Source organism: Artibeus jamaicensis, unplaced genomic scaffold (genome assembly GCF_021234435.1).
Source record: "Artibeus jamaicensis isolate MK-2021 breed Jamaican fruit bat unplaced genomic scaffold, CSHL_Jam_final contig_3290, whole genome shotgun sequence".
In the NCBI taxonomy this organism is placed as follows: domain Eukaryota; kingdom Metazoa; phylum Chordata; class Mammalia; order Chiroptera; family Phyllostomidae; genus Artibeus; species Artibeus jamaicensis.
Window position 1 is genome coordinate 712 of NW_026521779.1, and position 18,132 is coordinate 18,843.

Sequence of the window (18,132 nt, forward strand, 5' to 3'; positions counted from 1 at the left end):
GCAGGGTGGAGGGGAATGAAGGGGGGGAATAGGACAACTGTAATGGCATAATCAATAAAATATATTTTAAAAAAAGAAATGCCACTCTGGTCCAAGGTGACATTTTGACTATATTGAGTAGGGTTATGACACTTCATAATGTAAGTTCAAAAATGTATGATGCTCCCTAGAGACCCTTGATTTTATTAAACCAACACATCTGAGGCTGCACTGTGCATCACGCAGGCTCTGTGCTGGGGGCTGGGCAGTGAAAGTAACAGAGGCAGGATTTCTATTTTCACAAAGCTCTCAGGCTATTCAAATTATTGATACAACCAAGTAATGGCATGCAAAAATTACACAAGATACTGATAGGAACATACAAGAAAGAGCATTATATTTGTACAGGAGTTCCTGGAACAAAGCAGTGCCCATGCCTCCTGGAATAGAAATTTTTCCTGACGGAGAAATGGGGAGAGCTGAGAAGGAGCCTAAACAGAGGGTGGTATGAAAGTGTAGGCTGGATGCATACAGGTTCTTTGTACTTTTGTTATAAGACTGCTGACAAAAGTCCAGTGAAGTTTCATGAACCAACTTCAGTCCTTCCTGCTGCTGAGGGAGTCACAAGCTGGGGTTAGAGACAGAACATTGTGGCCAAAGAGTCATCTGCACACCTCTGAATCCCAGCCTGCTGCCACACAAGGATCACTGCACCTCTTTTCCCTGGGTTCCCTTGGCACACCCTGAGAAGGGACATCAGGGGCTGCTGAAACACATGGATTTGCTCTTGGGACCATGCGTGACTGCAGGGATGTCACCCTCTTCTCCAGCTTACCTTGTATTCTGCAGGGTGGACACGTCAGTGTTGAGGGAAGAGAGTTTGCTTTTCAAAATGCAGAGCGTCATCAGAAAGGAAGCCAGATTGACCTTCGGGAACACAGAGGGTTAGTGAATAAACTTTTAATTTGTTACCTCTAGCCTAGCCTGTCCAACAGCAATTCCACACTTCAGTGGTTTTCATGCTTAGTAACAGTGTCAGAGTTTGTAGTTTTAGGAGCAGTTTTAGAAAACCAAAGCAACCCTATCAGAATCCAGGAAAATTCCTGCTCCTGTCATTCCCCCCACACCCTTAGAATTCTGCTCTTCTAATGACCCTCAGCTGAGCGTTAAAGATTCTCTGACGTCATCACACGGGTGCAAGGAAGCTCCACAGAAATCCATTTGTTGTGCTTAGCCAGCAGCTGAAAAAGAGAGAGAATTAAAAATGCATCAGTCCTTAGAAATATAGAACAATTATGTAAATCCATCCACTAATTCATTCATCAACAAATATTGAGTGTCTCCTCAGTGATAGGCTCTGTGTCTGGCTCTGAGCATTCAGTCATGAAGAAAATAAACATGGTCTTAAATCCCACACATCTCTTGTCAAGCAGGAGAAAGGCAGACACACTGCAACTACAAAACGAAATGGGTGGCTAAGAGAATGTTTCATTGGATGTCACTCTTAGTTTTGGGTCTAGGAAATTAGGATGTTTTGGGAAGATTCCACAAAGATATATTATTTGAGCTGAGATTAGAGCAATGAGTGGATGTTACTGAGATTGTGTTCACGCACAGGAGAAGTCTGTATTTGTGTCAACAGTTTTTAAGAGTCCTGTGAATCTCACATGACTTTAAGGGCTGTTCCTGCCCTTGTCAATATAATTCTTTTCATCTGCTGCAAAGCCTATCTACTGAACATTTTTAATTATGGTTTTTTTGAGATGTATTTCACCCATTTACACTGCACTGTTCAGAGACCTTTGAAATAGATTTGTGTGACATCACAATCTCACTTTAGAAAGTTGTCAACTCCTCAAAAAATTCACATTAGCAGTCAGTCCTCATTCCTGCTTCCATGCACCTCACCACCCACCACAGCTCCACAACAAAATTGCTCTACTGTCTGTCTCCATGGACGTGCCTGTTCCAGACATAAATGGAACCATACAATATGTGGTCTTTTATGACTGGATTCTGTAACCTAGCCTAATGGCTTTCAATCAAGGTTCACCATGTTGCTGCATGTTTTTATGGCTGAATAGTATTTTTAATTTTTTTAATGGCTAAGCAATATTTTTACATAGATATGCCATTCTTTTATTCATTCATCAATTGATGGGCATTTATTGTGTTTTTAATTTCTGGCTATTTTGAATAATGCTGCTGTGAGCATTAGTGTACAAGCTTTTGTGTGGACATGTGTTTCCATTTGCTTTGGGTTTATACCTAGGAATGGAATTGCTGGATCAAGTGGTAGGCATGTGCCTTCAACCTCTAAGAAACTATCAAACCATTTTCCAAAGTGGCTGGACTATTTTACATTCCAATGAGGAATGCATGAGGGTTTAAACTTTCCTACATCCTTGTAATAATTTTTATTCTCTGTATTTTTATTTTGACCATTTTACCTAATTGCTATGAAGTGACCTCATTTTGATGTTTTTTATTTTCATTTTCTTAGTGACTAATGAAGTTAGCATCTGATCATGCCCTGACTGCTCATTCATGTTTCTTGTCAGAAATGTCTATTCAAACATATTGTCCATTTTTTAATTGGGTTGTATTATTGTTGAGTTAGTTCACATGATTTTAACAACAATGCACAACAGTTCTTACATGATTACAGGTTGGTAACAGAAGCACAAAGGGCTTAAGTCTATTGCTCAAGGTTTTACTGATAAATGGAGTTAGAATTCACTGTTGATCCAGCATTAGGGTAATGCACAGGGGTGGGGAAGAGGAGGTTTACAGTTGTGTGTACGTGAAACACAGAGTTTATTCTGGTAATGTTATTTACTAATTATTTTATTACATTCCATACAAACAACGGTTAATATACTTTTTCCCACCCATATATAGAGTAAGGCAAGACATTTAGAATGGTGAAATATACACTGAGAATAATGCAAGCAAGAGAGAATGGAAGCATTTTCCTAACAGCTAGTGAAGTTGAGCATCTGTTCATATATCTGTTGGCAAATTGTATTTCTTGGGACAAGTATCTGTTCAGATCCTCTGCCCATTTTTTAGCTGATTTGTTTGTTTTTTGTTGTTGTTGTTCTGTTGTATGAGTTCCTTATTTTTTATATTAACCCCTTATCCCAGATTTTCTTTGCAAATACCTTCTCCCACTCAGTGAGTTACCTTTGGGTAGCTCCCTGAAAGCATTTTTATTCACAAAGATATATATATTTCCATGTTCACTGAAGTATTACTCCTGGTGGACAAGACATAGAAACAACCAAAGTGTCCTTTGATAGATGGTTGAATAAAGATGTGGTACTTACGTAGAGTGGAACACTACTCAACCACAAAAAAGACAAAGTACTGTATTTGCAGCAACATAGATGGATCTTGCAATAATCATGCTAAGCAAAATAATTCAGACAGAAAAAGTCAAGAATGATTTCACTCATAGGTGGAATACAAAACCGAAAGCAACAAATGAACAAACAAACCAACAAAGATTCATAGACACAGACAACAGGATGGTGGTGACCAGAAAGGGGATGGCAAGAGGTAGTAAGGGTAAAGGTGGTCAAATATAGGGTGATGGAAGGAGATTAGACTTTGGGTGGTAAACACACAATGCAATATACAGTTGATATATCAGAGAACTGTACATTTGAAACATATATAATATTATTAACCAATTCACTACAATAAATTTAATTTAAAAAGCCTTTTAAACTTGTATGTGTATGTTTATAGTGACACCTTTCATAGTAGTTACAAATGGAAACAATCCAAATGTTTATCAACTGATGGATGGATAAGACTAGGTGGAATATCTATGTAATGGGATATTATTTACAAACAACACCAGCAACAACAACAACAAAGAATGATGTCATGGTACCTCATACAACATGAACATTGAACACATCATGCTAGGTGAAAGAATCCCATCACCAAATATGATATCTATGATTTCATTTATGGAAAATATCCAAGATAGGCAGGTCCATGGAGATTACTGGTTATCAGGGGTTGGAGTGATGTTTCTTCTGGGGAAGTTGAAAATGCTCTGAAATTGATTGTGGTACTTGCTGCACTACTCTGTGATTATTGCCAAAACCACTGATCTGTACTCTTTAACGGAGTAAATTTTATGGTATTTGAAATACATTTCAAATGTAAGTAAAACATTAAACCTAGAAAGCTGAATATAAGAGAGTGGAGCTCTGGAGCTTGACTCCCTGGATTGAATTCCAGCTCTGCTGCTTACTAGCTGAAATACCTTTGGGCATTTACTTAAAACTATTTTTGCCTCAATTTTCTCATCTGTAAAATGGATCAAATCACAGTGCCTACTTTACAGTACTGTGTGAGGATGAATTGTGTTGACCAATATAAAACCAGCTAGAAAAATGCCTGACACAGAGTAAGCACCATGTAAATCTCAACTGTGATACAATCTTTTCTTCAGATTATTTAATCATCTCTACTTCACCATATATAAAATTGGAATATCTTATAGGATTTCAATAAAGAGGAAGGTTAAATTGTTTATAATGGTAATCAAAGCACTATTTTAAATTATACCTTTGTTGTTTCAAGGAGAGGTTTGAAGACATTTTCCTTATTATTATAAATAGCCAACAGAAAGATGCCCTAAGAAGTAATCTTGTTGTCTCTATTAATATGATCTGGCATAATCAAATGCTACATTGGTTTTACAAAGGCCAGAGACATGGTGAAGAAGATAAAAAAGTCAGAACTTGCCCTTACTGGGCAGCTGTTCCATAAAGGTGAGGCCTGGATATGGCAGAAGTGGACACAATGACAGCCAGGACTCCATAGCCCACAGGAAACATGAACTTCTTCATGAACCTGCTCACACTGGAGTAGTTGACCACCATCAGGTTGCATGCAGTGAGGAAGAGGTGTAGGCCCTCCAGCAGCATCCAGATGAAGGAGACCAGGTAGAGGTAGTGTAAGGCACCAGCAATGATGGCACACAGCACCTGGGGGAGAACTCAGACTCACAAGGTAGGATTGTCAGGGGGAGCATGGCCCCAGGACCTGTCCTATGCCTTTCCATTGAAAAGACCTCTGTTGTATATGATGGAATTGTCAAAAGAGGGTGTGTCTGCTGGTTGGGTTCAGTCAGTGTGAACCTCCCCTCTAAACTTCCCAGAACCCAAGGACATTTTATTAAGGGGTTACAGATGGCACCCTGAACTCCACATTCTATGACAGGTCAGAGGGTTCTTTGGGACAGCATCACTACTCTGTGTTCTGTTCTGTCGATGGGCGTGAGGAAGAGCAGGTGGGCCAGGAAGAGGCAGATGCAGAGCTGCAGGTGGAGGGAGGTGCTGGTGTTCTGGATGGCTTTGCACAGCAGGAAGGTGAGGGCCACCAGGAGGAGGCACAGCAGAGAGAGGCTCAGCCCCACATTGGTGATCACACTCAGGGTGGAATAACTCTGCTGGGACCCAGCAAGAAGGAGATATCAGTCAAAGTTTCCTGCTCTGTGGTAATGACCCTTCCACCATTTTTAGGGTTTTTTGGAGGGTAAGGTACAACAAAATTAGGAATGTAGGAACCAGGTAAATGTGTGATGTTACGGATACTTTTAGAATTTTCTGAACTGATTAATTCAATCCTGGAAACAGAGATATGGGAGAGTCCTCACTCAAGACCAAGCCCTGGAATTCACAGGGTTCATTTTTCTTTAGACATCTGGGTATGAATGACTAAGTGGTAGGTGACCATGTGAGGGTCACAGAGGTGCACAGCTTCAGGTTACTGTGTGACCGAGTCCTTACCTGGAGACTCAATGTCCAAGGATCAACTCCCCACCCCAGACTCACTCACCTCATCCCTGGAACACCTCTTCCTCACGCTGAGATCCTTGGTTGAAGAAGAAAAAGTACTATGCTCTGATGCTTTGTTTTTAAAGATTAAATTTTTCCCTGCCTCTTTTTTCAAATCATCTTAAATCCATGAGGAGAATGAAAAATATTAATTATAGTGTAAGTGACAGAAAGAAAGAGGCAGGGGGAGAAAAACAGAAATGTGAAAATGATTTTTAAAATGGAGGTAAAATGTTTAACGTAGTATTGACAGTTTGTTTCATTTGTTTTTTAAACTTAATTTCATACGTTCATGACAGTACCACAAAGAAGCAAGAATGATCGCCCAGTGTGGAGCTATTAGCCCTGGAACGGGGAGGAGCAGGCAGGGCCCAGCCTGGGGCAGACTGCATTACTTCCCTGTTTCTGTGGTTGTGCTGAAGGTTGATGGCCCCTTGGGCAGGCTCTTGCTTGACTCTCTCAGGACCTGCTCCTGGCCAGTGAGCATGCTCAGGCATGGGTGGTCAGGGGGCACTAGCTGGAATAGGGCCTCTGGCATCAGGCCACAATATTTAATTGTTGGGTCACAGGGAGGTGGCCTGTGGGTCCCAGAGAGAGGACCGGGGTGGGGGGGGCATGCAGCATGGGCCCACCTGGGCTGTGCAACCATCCAGAACCAGTTGGGCCATATCATCAAGAACCAGCTGCTTGTCTCAGCTGAGCTGGCCTTTTATCTGTGGGCTTTGAGGGCGGCCCTGGGCTGCTCACCTCCACATCATAGTGGGCCATGAGGATCGCAAAACTGCTCAGGTGGCTGCATCGGCAGGTGGTACTGCCGTTCCTGCTGCCCACCTTCCAGCAGCCTGTGGTGGCCCACCACTGTCGTTGTCACCCTTCCAGAAGGCACAGATTAGCTCCTGCCGTGACCAGGGCTCGCCTCCTGTGGGCAGGTGGGGGTGGTCAGAGATGTTAGCCTAGAGCTCGCTCCTGGGTTCTGAGCTTGGGCTGGGTCTGAGAAAGGGCTGTTGTGCATTGACAAGTATTTACTACACACCTACTGTGTGTGCCAGCCAGGGGCGCAGCACAGAATAGAGCAGACACAAGACCCTGCCCTTGTGTAGCTGTTATGCTCATGGAGAGATAGGATATATAGTAAACCTAATAGATAAGTAAACTAGATGGTGTGGTAAAAGGTGATCGGCACTATTTTTTTTTTTAAAAAGGAGCAGGAATGGAGAAATGTAGGGCATGATTGATTACAGATTCTAAGTTTAAATAAGGAGGCCAGGGAGGGCCTAAAAGAGAAGATGGCATTAGAACAAAGACAAGAAACAGGTAAAGGGCTGAGTCATGTGTGGGAAAGCTGTCCAAGTCAGAGAGCACAGGAAGAGCAAAGGCCCTGGGGTACATAAAAGAAGCAGCAGAATGGGCAGATGTGGGGAAATGGAGACTCTGGTGGGGCCACCATGACATTGCCTATGGGGTGAACAGTGGGACTGATCCCCCCTCCCCCATCCAAGGACTCACAGAGTAGGAGAAGTAGAAGTTGGCAGGGGAGCCTAGTTTCTCCGTGTTCTTGTTGCTCAGAAAGACCGTGTTGACAGCGGACAGGAGCCTGGGCTGGCCACCACCAACAGAACCTCCATGTGTGTTTTCCAGCTGGGCTTTCTTCTCAAGGTCCAGCTTCAGTGTAGCATTAGCCAGAAATTTCTGCATGTTGTGGCTGGAGAATAGCCTGCCAGGGTGGGGCCTGAGGGACAGACAGGCTGGATGCCTTCTTCCACCCTCCTTCCTCCCCACTAAGAAGTATAAATTTGGCATTTCCAATTGTTATGTGTTTGGAACCTCACCCCTAGCCACACCCAGCTCTTTCTTCCTTCTCCCAGGCACCCTCTCTGGCTCCCTGCTGTTACTGGGCTCCCTGACTTCAGCTGCCTCAGCCCAGTTTAGCTGCATCTGTGCATGCTTCTGGCCAAGGTGACAGTTCCATTCCCTTGCTCCTGGATCATCAGGGACAGCTCTGAGGGGAGAGGGGCAGTGACTGGGGGCTTCAGTTGCAGGGTGGGTCCCAGAGCTGGGTCAAGGCAGGGCAGGAAGAGTCCTCACCTGTGACTGAATGGAAATGGTAGGTGGAGGGGGATTCAGGTATGGTCTTAGCCAGGGTCCTCAGGACTTCTTCCAGGTACAACAGCAGGTAGGTGGCCACACGGTGCCGGTCAGGCAGGGTCAGGGCCTCCAGGTCCCCAGACCCTTCCAGTAGCTCATCCAATGCCTTGATAACATACTGGGGGTGAGGGGTGACAGCTTCTGGGTCACTGCACCACAGGAACCTCCCAAAAAACCTGATCTCACTCCCTCAAGAGGGGACATACCAGAGAACCACCCAGGGTGACTGGGGGACAGGCACAAGGGGATCATGGAAACACAGCAGTAGCCAGAAGATAAGTAGGGGAGTGAGTGGATGTCTGTGAGCACCTGAAACAATGGCTCTTAACATTTATCAGTCCCTGAGGTTCTGCCAGAGACTGTTGTCAGCCTGCGCTGTCCAGGACAATCGCCATGAGCCACGTGTGGTGCCATGTTGAAGTGGTAATATTTCTAATGTATTGGGTTAAATGCAACCTTCACATTAATTTCACTTGTTTACTTGTATTTTTTTAAATAAAGCTACTGGAAAATTCGAACTGACATAAGTGGCTCATATATTTCTTCCAGGCTAAATGCATATGCTAAAACTGACATCTAATGCTAACTGTGTGCCAGGCAGGCATCTCTGAGCCCTCTCTTAGTTCACTCAATCCTTCACAACCGCTGCATGAAGGAGGCTGAGCCCCACTCAGGGGGAATCACTTGCCTGAGGTCACAACAGAAAGGGCGGTGGAGATTGGAACCTTTGTGGCTCGGCTCCAGAGGCAAAATCCTCCCTTGCTCCATTCTGTAGCCATTAGATCCCTCTTGAGTGTGAATGTGCATGTGAGGGCCCTGCTCCAGCCACTGGGGGACCCAGGAACCAGGGTGTGTGTGTACATCTGTGTTTGTGAGATGGGGATATCTATGGGGTGTGTATGCTGTGCTACAGACACACATGTTTCTCTGATCAGAGGCCCTTGTTTGGGCTGCCTCCACTCACCCGAAAGCATCCCCAGCCAGCCCCACACTGTGCTGGGGTCCCCCCAGGTCCAGCCCTTAGCATGATGGTGTCCTTGGCCCCAGCAGGCCTGAAGTGTCTGCCCAGATTCTGGACTTCTTTTGAAAAGTGGGACAGACTCTGAGAGAGAAGAGAGGAGGGGTCAGAGAGCCTCACCTGTGGTGGGGGAGCAGCACAGGGAGCAGTCCCTGCTGGAGTCAGTCACCTGGCTCTTGATTCCAGGGGGAGGGGTCCAGGTGGGGCAAGAGATCACTGCAGGGGACAGAACAGAGGCTCATTAGGTGAGAGAATGTCTGTGTGTATTAGAGGTGGGGTCTAGGGTCCGGCCAGGTTCCTTCACACTGGGGAGTCCTTTGTTTATTAGGGAATCTGGGTTTGGGCACCAAGCCTGGGAGGCAGTGGCACACGTATGAGTCCAGAGTGTTGATGCAGAAGATGGAGCTGTGACACTGATGCTCCCCAGAGCTGCACTCGTCCACATCTGGGGACACAAAGAGGGGGTCAGGCCCTGCCTGTCCCAGCGGATCAGGCCCCTCTCCTCTTTGTGCCCTGCCCCTTCCTCATGTAAGTGTCTTATACTTGGCCCCTTGGCTGGCGGTGATGACACCTGTTGACTGCAGGTCCCTGTGTGGCAGACCCAGGGACTATGGGAAGTGTGCAGAGGCCTGACATATAGCAGGTGAGCCTAACACAGATATACAAGTTGTGAGGCATCAAAATACCTTCATCTCAGTTAGTAACTGGCTGCTGCCTGGGTCCCCCAGGAGCCTTTTTCTAGAAACCCTAGCTCCTTCTTCAGGATCCCCCAGGCCTTCACCAATTTATCCTCAAAAGAACTAATGCAGGGACAGCAGGGCATGCCCAGCATTCATTCTGCTGGGATTCTGTGGGTGCCACTGAGTATGTAATCAGACCATGTCACTTGTGGCCTTCCGAGTATGTGTGTGATCTGAACTCTGAAATTTCACAGACATTCCAAACTTCTGGAAATGGCCTCTGCAGAGGGTTCTGAGCCCCAGGGTTCACAGAGGCTGGGAGACCAGGTAGGTGCCTGGAACGGCCCGTTGATGCCTGGAGAAAGTGGGGAGAGCAGCCAAGGAAGTGGCCTGGGTCCTGCTCAAAGCAGGCCTCATGGGCCACGACATATGAGTAGACAGGCCCTCAGGTGGGCAAAGGATGGAATGCCGAGGTGGGAAGATGGCCCAGCTGAGCCCGTCACAAAGCTAGGCCTTCAGACGGCAGGTCCCGATCCAAACCAGCAGGCTTCTCTCTCCTTGAGGTCCCACTAGCTCTTGTCTAGCCATGTCTCCACCCAGCAGCTCCAGGCCTTGCTCTCAGCCCTGGCCCCTTTCTCACACAGCAGCACATCTCCTCACACCCCACAACCACCACCTGTGCTGCAGGACTTGCCTCAATCCAGGCACACTGAACACAATCCACGCCCACCATGGGCAGTTGTGCAGGGTGTCACTGCACAAGGGTGTCCGGCCAAGCAGGCAAATGGGGGCTAAAGATCAGCTCACTCTCCACTCCCCAGACACACTCTGTCCATCTTTTTCTAATTGAGGAACCTTTTTCTAATTTCCTCTGCCCTCTGGCCAGGCCACATATTTGGGGCATAACACCCACCCACAGAGGCCCCTGTGGACCAGCAGTGTGGTAGATATAGCTCTCCCACTGGGCTCCAGGCAGGTGTGGGTGCAGGTGCCCCCTTCCCCCCCATCAGGAGGCTCTGCCACCTTTCTTCTGCATGCAGGACCAAGGGGAGGGGGCTGGGACCATGGATTTAGGCTCTTCTCTTCAGCCAGGTGGACCTGCTCAGAGTCAGCTCAGCCTCCTCCTCCCCTCTCTGTATTCTGCACTAATTCCCTCTCTCTGGGAAAGTCCTGGCTTCTGCCTGACCACTACTGGCCCCATCTGCTCCCACAGATGCCTGAAGCCGCTTCCCCATTCACCTCCTCCTCCCAGAAAGGAGGAAGCTCTGCATCCCTTGCTTCAAGCCTGGAAGGGTAAACTAGGCACAGATTCCAGACTCGCAGAGACCTAGTTCCTCTCTATAGGAAGCCACATTTATTCACTTCTCATTTTTCACCTTTGTATCTTTTTCTTTCTCTGTTTTTGATGACAGTCTGAGGACAAAGGCTGAGGCCCCCAACCACCATTCATGTCTCCACCGGGCAAGTCTTCATACCATTACAGGTCTCTGAGGGGTCGGTGACGATCTCCCCAGATGAAGAGATGAATCCCAGAAGGCAGCTACAGGCAGTGGCATTGAAACATGTGGAGTGTGGAGGGCACCAGGGAGCGCAGGCCGTGGAGGCAGAGGCTGTGGGGATGGAGACCACGGTCACAAGATGAGGCTTAGACAGGGGCTGGGGATGAGTGTTGGGAGGGGCAACCCTGAGGTTCCCTCTGCAACCGGCCTTTCTCCTGCCTGGGCTGAGAGGTGCAGGTGAGGGCTGGGACTCTGGCTGTAGACTGAGCTACTCCCAGCAGACTCACCTCTGGTGTTCTGGGGTCAATCTTCCGACAGAACCAGCAAGATACACAGCACTGGAACAGAGAGATGGAGGGTCAGCGAGTGTTAACACATGGCAGTAAGAAGCTAGGGAAATTCCTTGATAAGTGGAATAAGAGAAACTGAGACAAAATAAAATTACAAGGCCAAACAATATGAGCAATTTACAACTGGCTAATAAATCATAAAGTGTTTATCTCCACTAGCCAAGGACACTTAGGGGCAAATGATTTGCTCATTCTAGACCACCCCAGACATACCAGCCTCAGTCCTGGTCCCTCTTCAATGAACTCCTTTGAAAATAAAACTAACTAGAGAGTAATCCCAACCCCTCTATACACACATTTTGATGAATCAACATATTGAAGGACACACCTGAAAAGCGAATACATATTCTGTTAAGAACTTGACCTGACGTACAGCCAAGATGAGGCATAGGTAGATATACTGCCCCTCCTCACACACCAAAAGAAAGACAACAACAAATTTAAAAACAAAAAAACAACCATAACTGACAGAAAATCAAACTGTATAAAAGTACAACAACCAAGGAGTTAAAGAAAAAACATTCATCCGGACCAGTAGGAGGGGCAGAGACAGGCAGCCAGGGCAGAGAGGATGCACACAAGGTGGCAGCTGATAAACTGGCATGGGCCAGGTGGTGATGGGTATACCCAAGAGAGGCAGTGGCTGGCAGGGCAGGAAGTACCATGTTCATGTGAGGATAAACCAGGCGGAACAACTGGGAAGTGAGGCAGATCACTCAACCTAGGGTTCCAATGCAGGGAAATAAATCCTCAGAACCTCTTTTTTCACTTCTTGAAAAAACTTGTGGGAGTTGACACAACAGCAGGAGAAACACCCACCCTGACACAAGAGTGCATGGAGAAGTCCACTGGATCCTAGAATGTACACAAACCCACCCACCTAGAAATCAGAACCAGGAGGGCCCGGTTTGCTTGTGGGTAGCAGAGGAAGTAACTGAAAGCCACTTCCAGCAAGTACATTTTTCCCTCTCTTACCCCTCCCTCACATACAGCACCACAACACAGCCACGTGGGTTGCCCCAGCCTGGTGAATACCTAAAGCTCTGCCCCTTGCTATGTAACAGGCACTCTGAGACAAAAAAAAATATATATGGCCCAAATGAAAGAACAGATCAAAGCTCCAGAAAAATACACCTCAGTGATGAAGAGGTAGTCAATCTACCAGATGCACAGTTCAAAACACTGGTAATCAGGATGCCCACAGAAATGGTTGAGTATGGTCACAAAATAGAGAGTAAAAGTGAAGGCTATAAGAGGTAAAATAAAGAAAAATATACAGGGAACCAACAGTGACAGGAAGGCAACCAAGACTCCAATCAATGGTTTGGAGCAGAAGGAAGAAACTAATATTCAAGCAGAACAGAATGAAGAAACAAGAATTTTAAAAAATGAGGAGAGGCTTAGGAACCTCCAGGACAACTTAAAATGTTCCAACATTCTAACCATAAGGGTGACAAAAGGAGAAGAGGAACAGAAGAAATTGAAAACTTATTTGAAAAAATAATGAAGAACTCCAATCTAGCAAAGGAAATAGAATTCAAGGAAGTCCAGGAAGTTCAGGGAGTCCCAAAGAAGTTGAGCACAAGGAAGTAAACCAATGTACCAAGGCACATCGTAATTACATTACCCAAGATTAAAGAAAAGGAGAGAATCTAAAAGAGAAAAGCAGTTACCTACAAAGGAGTTCCCATAAGACTACCCACTGATTTCTCAAAAGAAACCTTGCAGGCAAGAAAGGGTTGGAAAGAAGTATTCCAAGTCATGAAAAGCAAGGACCTACATTCAAGTTACTCTGTCAAACAAAACTATCACTTAGAATGAAAGGACAGATAAAGTGCTTCCCAGATAAGGTCATGTTAAAAAAGAAGTTCATCACTTCCAAACCATTATTATATCAAATGTTAAAGGGACTTATCTAAGAAAAAAAGATAAAAATATGAACAGTAAAATGACAGCAAACTCACAGCTATCAACGACTGAACCTAAAAACAAAAACAAAAACAAACTAAGCAAACAACTATAATACAACAGAATCACAGAAATGGAGATTGCATGGAGGGTTATCAATGGGACAGGGAGAGAGATGGTGGAAAAGGTATAGGGAATAAGTGGCATAAATGGTAGTACAAATAGACAGGGAAAGGCTAAGAATAGTATGGGAAAAAGAGAAGCCAAAGAACTTATATGTACAACCCATGGACATGAACTAAGGTGTGGGGAGGGAATGCATGTGGGAGGGGTTTACAGGGTAGAGGGGAATAAAGGGGAGGAAATGGGACAACTGGAATAGCATAATCAATAAAATATATTTTTATAAAAAAGAACTTTACCTGCTATCTTCCCTAGGATTTTCACTGGCTCAAGAAAGATAAAAAGTCTCAAGACAAGGACGCACAGCACACTTTTGTTCAAGCATGCCCATGCCTTATATCCCTGTTTTCTTTCTCCTAAAGTCTAAGAGTCCCCCTGAGACTGGCAATCAGGTGATCAGTGAGCAGAAGCACCTTGTCCTGGACTTACCACCCGACCCTGGCACCTGACCAAGGCCCACTTCTCTGAATTTCCAGTGAACTCACAGTAGCCCTACTTTCACTCACTTCTGTCACTGTGATTTTTATTTCTCTGTGAACTCATGCAACACAACTTGGCCCACTTCTATCCTATAACATTTTGAGGTAGCTAAAGCAGCCCTACTTAGGCTCCCCCGTACTGCTGCTTCTGTCCTAAGCTTTCCTTTGTTTCACTGTCCCCCACTTTAATAAAAATAATCTAAAAATCTCCTGGTCTAATGTTGTGAAATGTTTCCTGTGAAGTCTAGAAACCACACACTACTGGTGGGCCTGAGGCAAACCTACCTGGACCCAGTCCCTGGACAGAAATCGTTTGGCAACCCAGATGAGATGTAGATATGTTCTCTCTTCTTTATTCTCTTTCTAATTCATTTTTCCTGTCACTTCTCTTTGTTGGTGGGGGGAAACCTACCTGTCAGCTGCAAAGTAAATTCTTCATCAAAACAAGCCTCATCAATGCTGAAATGGAAAGTAAGTCTGCCCTCTAAACACAGAGTCACCTGCCCACACAACTGCCCTCAGGTGACACCTGAGTGATGGAGTCTGATGAGTCAGGACCCAATCACCTCTGATGTCTGAAGGGACCTCTCCCCTTCCGCTCATACTATAATTCCTGGTGTTCTATCTAAAGCATTTATTACATTATTTTTAAAGGTTTTATTTATTTGTTTTTAGAGAGGGGGAATGGAAGGGGAAAGAGAGGGAGAGAAACATCAATGTGTGGTTGCCACTTGTGTGCCCCCTACTGGGGATAGAGAGACCTGACCCACAACCCAGGCATGTGCCCTGAATGGGAATCAAACCAGCAACCCTTTGGTTCACAGGCCCATGCTCAACCCACTGAGCTATACCAGCCAGAGCTTATTACACCAATTTTAACAACTTCATTTTTATCATGCCACACTTATCTTCCATCACCAGGTTTCTCTCTTGTTTAAACAGCTCTTTGGGATAATATCTATGTAATTCCTTAAGTTGGGGCCAAGACTTTTTTGTTTTCACAGCTTATTCATGGCCTTTGAAGCTTTCATTGAGAGTCTCAACATCTTCCTACTGGCTAATTAAAAATGTAAACAAGAGTTCAAAGATGGTAGAAGGAGTGAGTGCAAGGCACACTAACCTCCTCCCCGGATTACTATGAAATTACAACTAAATTGTGGAGAAGCAAACAACAGAACAATAGCAAGAAAGAAGCCTTATAACCTCAGACAGACAGAAGTATTGGCTTCAGCACAACCTGACTCATAGGAAATGTGATGGAGATGTGAGAGGGGTGGCTGGGCATCCACAGGTGGCAGTTGGAGCACTGGAGGGGTACTTAAGCAGCCAGTTGGATCCCCCTGAGAAGTGTGGGGTCTTCCAAACTATCACTGATGGATATATATGCTAAAATCCTAAACAAAAATATTGGCAAACTACATTCAGCAATACATCAAAAAAATCATACGACTTGACCAAGTGGGATCCCAGGGATGCAAGGATAGTACAATCTTCACAAGTCAATACATGTAATACATCACATAAACAAAAGGAAAGACAAAAATTATATGCTCATATCAATAGGTGTGGAAAAAGCATTTGATAAGGTACAGCACCCATTTATGATAAAAAACACTCAGCAAAGTATGAGTAGAAGGGGCATACCTCCATATAATAAGGCCATATATGAGAAACCTACAGCCAACATCATACTCAATGGGCAAAAACTAAAAGCTTTTTCACTAAAATTAGGGACAGGACAAGCTTTACCACTTTCACCACTTCTTTTCAATATAGTATTGGAAGTTTTAGCCACAGCAATCAGACAAGAAAAGGAAATAAAAGGCATCCAAACCAGAAAGGAGGAAACAAAACTGTTACTGTTTACATATGAAATGATAGGGTACATGGAAAATCTATACACTCTACCCAAAAATTCCTCAACCTAATAAATGAATTTGGCAAAACAGTGGGATACAAAGTCAATATCCAGAAATCAAAGGCATTTTTTATACCAACAATGAAAAAGTGGAAGCAGAAATCGAGGAAAAAACCCCATTTGATACAGGAAAAACAAAAATAAAATATCTGGGAATAAACCTAACTAAGGAGGTAAAAGACCTGTATGGGCTTTCAAGATGGCGATGGAGTAGGATGGAGCAGATACCAGTTCCTAGTACAAAAGGGAGAGAAACCTGTCTGATCAGAGGAGGAGAAACCAGCAAGCCAGCAGTTGCCAAGCATATATGAAAATAAGGGACCAGAAACCTCCAGGGTCATGGAGGAACCAGACAGTAGGGAGACAGCAGTGATACAATAGTCTCGGGGACAGAGCAAAGAGAAATAGTGGGGATCTCCGGCACATGGTTGGGGAACCAGCGCCCAGTGGCGAGAGCCCAACGGCACCTGGGACAGCGTTCAGTGCCCAAACAGCTCCCTCCCTGGGATTTTTCCACTGGGCTGGCCAAGTGGCCCAGGGAAACAGGTGTGGAACGGATTTCAGCCTGCGCACAATTTGGGGGACTAGTCGTCCGGATGCGCAGTGTATCTGGGCAAGTGCCTGAGGGCACCTAGACCAACGTTCTGCGCCCAGGAAGCTCCCTCCCTAGGATTTTTGGGTCGGGACCTGCCAAGAGGCCCAACCAGAGGGGAGCAGAGGAGATTTCAGCCTGAGCACAGTTCTGGGTCCAGCGCCTGGCATGGTGCTGCTCCATCCCTAGGTTTTTTCAGCTGGGGTTGGCCAGGGGACCCAGACAAACACAGGAGCAGAAGAGATACACACCACGCAGCGTGCCATGACGTGCGCACAGAGTTTCTAGGTCGGCGCCCAGTCCTCAGATCGGCTCCCGGCTTCCAGTCCACCCCCCTCAGACTATCTGGAAGCCCCGGGCGCTGAGGGGTCCTGGGGAAAGAGCTGAGACCCTCAACCCCCTCCCTTTCTGGCCAAGCAAGGTGGGGTGCCAGGAGAGATTTGTTTGACAGAGTTTGCGGAGAGGGTGCTGAGGACAAAGGGCCCCAACCAAGGACTCTGTGGGTGCCAGCCCAGGAGAACTGAGAGGTACAGCATGGGGCTCTGAATCCAATAGACACAACAGCCTGGTCTGCTCCACACCCAGCTTGGCAGCAAACCCAAGATTGGGCAGAGGGCCTAGAGCTTCCCCACAGAACAGGGGCAGGTCTGTGCTCAATCCTGAGAGAACCAGGCAACTAGGCCGGTGCAGGTGCCCGCAAACACCGCAAACCAGCCCATGGCAGTAACCCCTGGGAGGGGAGTGCTGTGAGGAAGTCCTACTTCACCATTGTAGGGAGCTGGGGAGAGGCGCCAAGAGTCTGGATCCTGAGAGGGGCTGGCTGAAAAAATCACAACAATCGACCCTCAGCCAACTGCAACCAGAAAAACTGGTTCGGCTAGTTTGAAGCCAACAAGTGACATTTCCTTTTTTGTTGTTGTTTTGGGGGGATTCTTTTTGTCTGTGTGTTTTTTGTTTCTTATTTTTTTATTTTACTTTATTTTATTTTTATTATTTCTTTTTTTTTTACTTTTCTTTCTTTTCCATTCCTTTTCTTTATCTTTTTGCTTTTTTAAAGTAACCTGTTATTTCTTTTAAATTTTATTACTGTTTCATCTTTCAATACTTTTGTCCTCTTTTCTCGGATTTTCTGTTTATTTCTTCTTTTCTTTCTAAACGTATTGCTCTTTCTTCCATTCCCCTACCCTTTTTTTCTTTATTTCTTTTATTTCTTTCCTTGTCATTTCTTTCTTTTACCCATAAGAGTCACAATCAACTTGAAAATATGAAAAGACCAGAGCTGGACCCATAGTAGATGCCTCCCAATAGGAGAGTCAGAGAGACAAATTGCACACTGCTGTAGAAGAGAAGCCAAAAGTTGCTGCATTATTGAGTAGGTGGAAGCAGAGAACGACAGGATAACCAAAAGAGACTGCACCACTGAAATTCACAGGCATTCCACCACAAAAGTTCACACCATAAACCCAGGGTGTCAAAACAGATTAATCTAAGAAGCTGAGGCTAACAAGAAGAGTCTCACA

The 18,132-nt window shown here is 45.5% G+C and overlaps 1 protein-coding gene across 1 annotated transcript; it reads right to left on the reverse strand.

Annotated features, from left to right (window-relative positions):
- Positions 1 to 810: 810 nt before the first annotated feature.
- Positions 811 to 12,492, reverse strand: LOC119046508 (adhesion G protein-coupled receptor E2-like). The gene is given in 17 exon segments (XM_037141621.2): positions 811 to 906; positions 1,145 to 1,220; positions 4,753 to 4,988; positions 5,255 to 5,449; positions 6,588 to 6,697; positions 6,700 to 6,756; positions 7,343 to 7,552; positions 7,555 to 7,569; positions 7,733 to 7,795; positions 7,798 to 7,839; positions 7,926 to 8,105; positions 9,012 to 9,087; positions 9,173 to 9,208; positions 9,294 to 9,448; positions 11,159 to 11,223; positions 11,470 to 11,520; positions 12,413 to 12,492. Coding segments are annotated over 17 exon segments (1,743 nt in total).
- Positions 12,493 to 18,132: the final 5,640 nt, after the last annotated feature.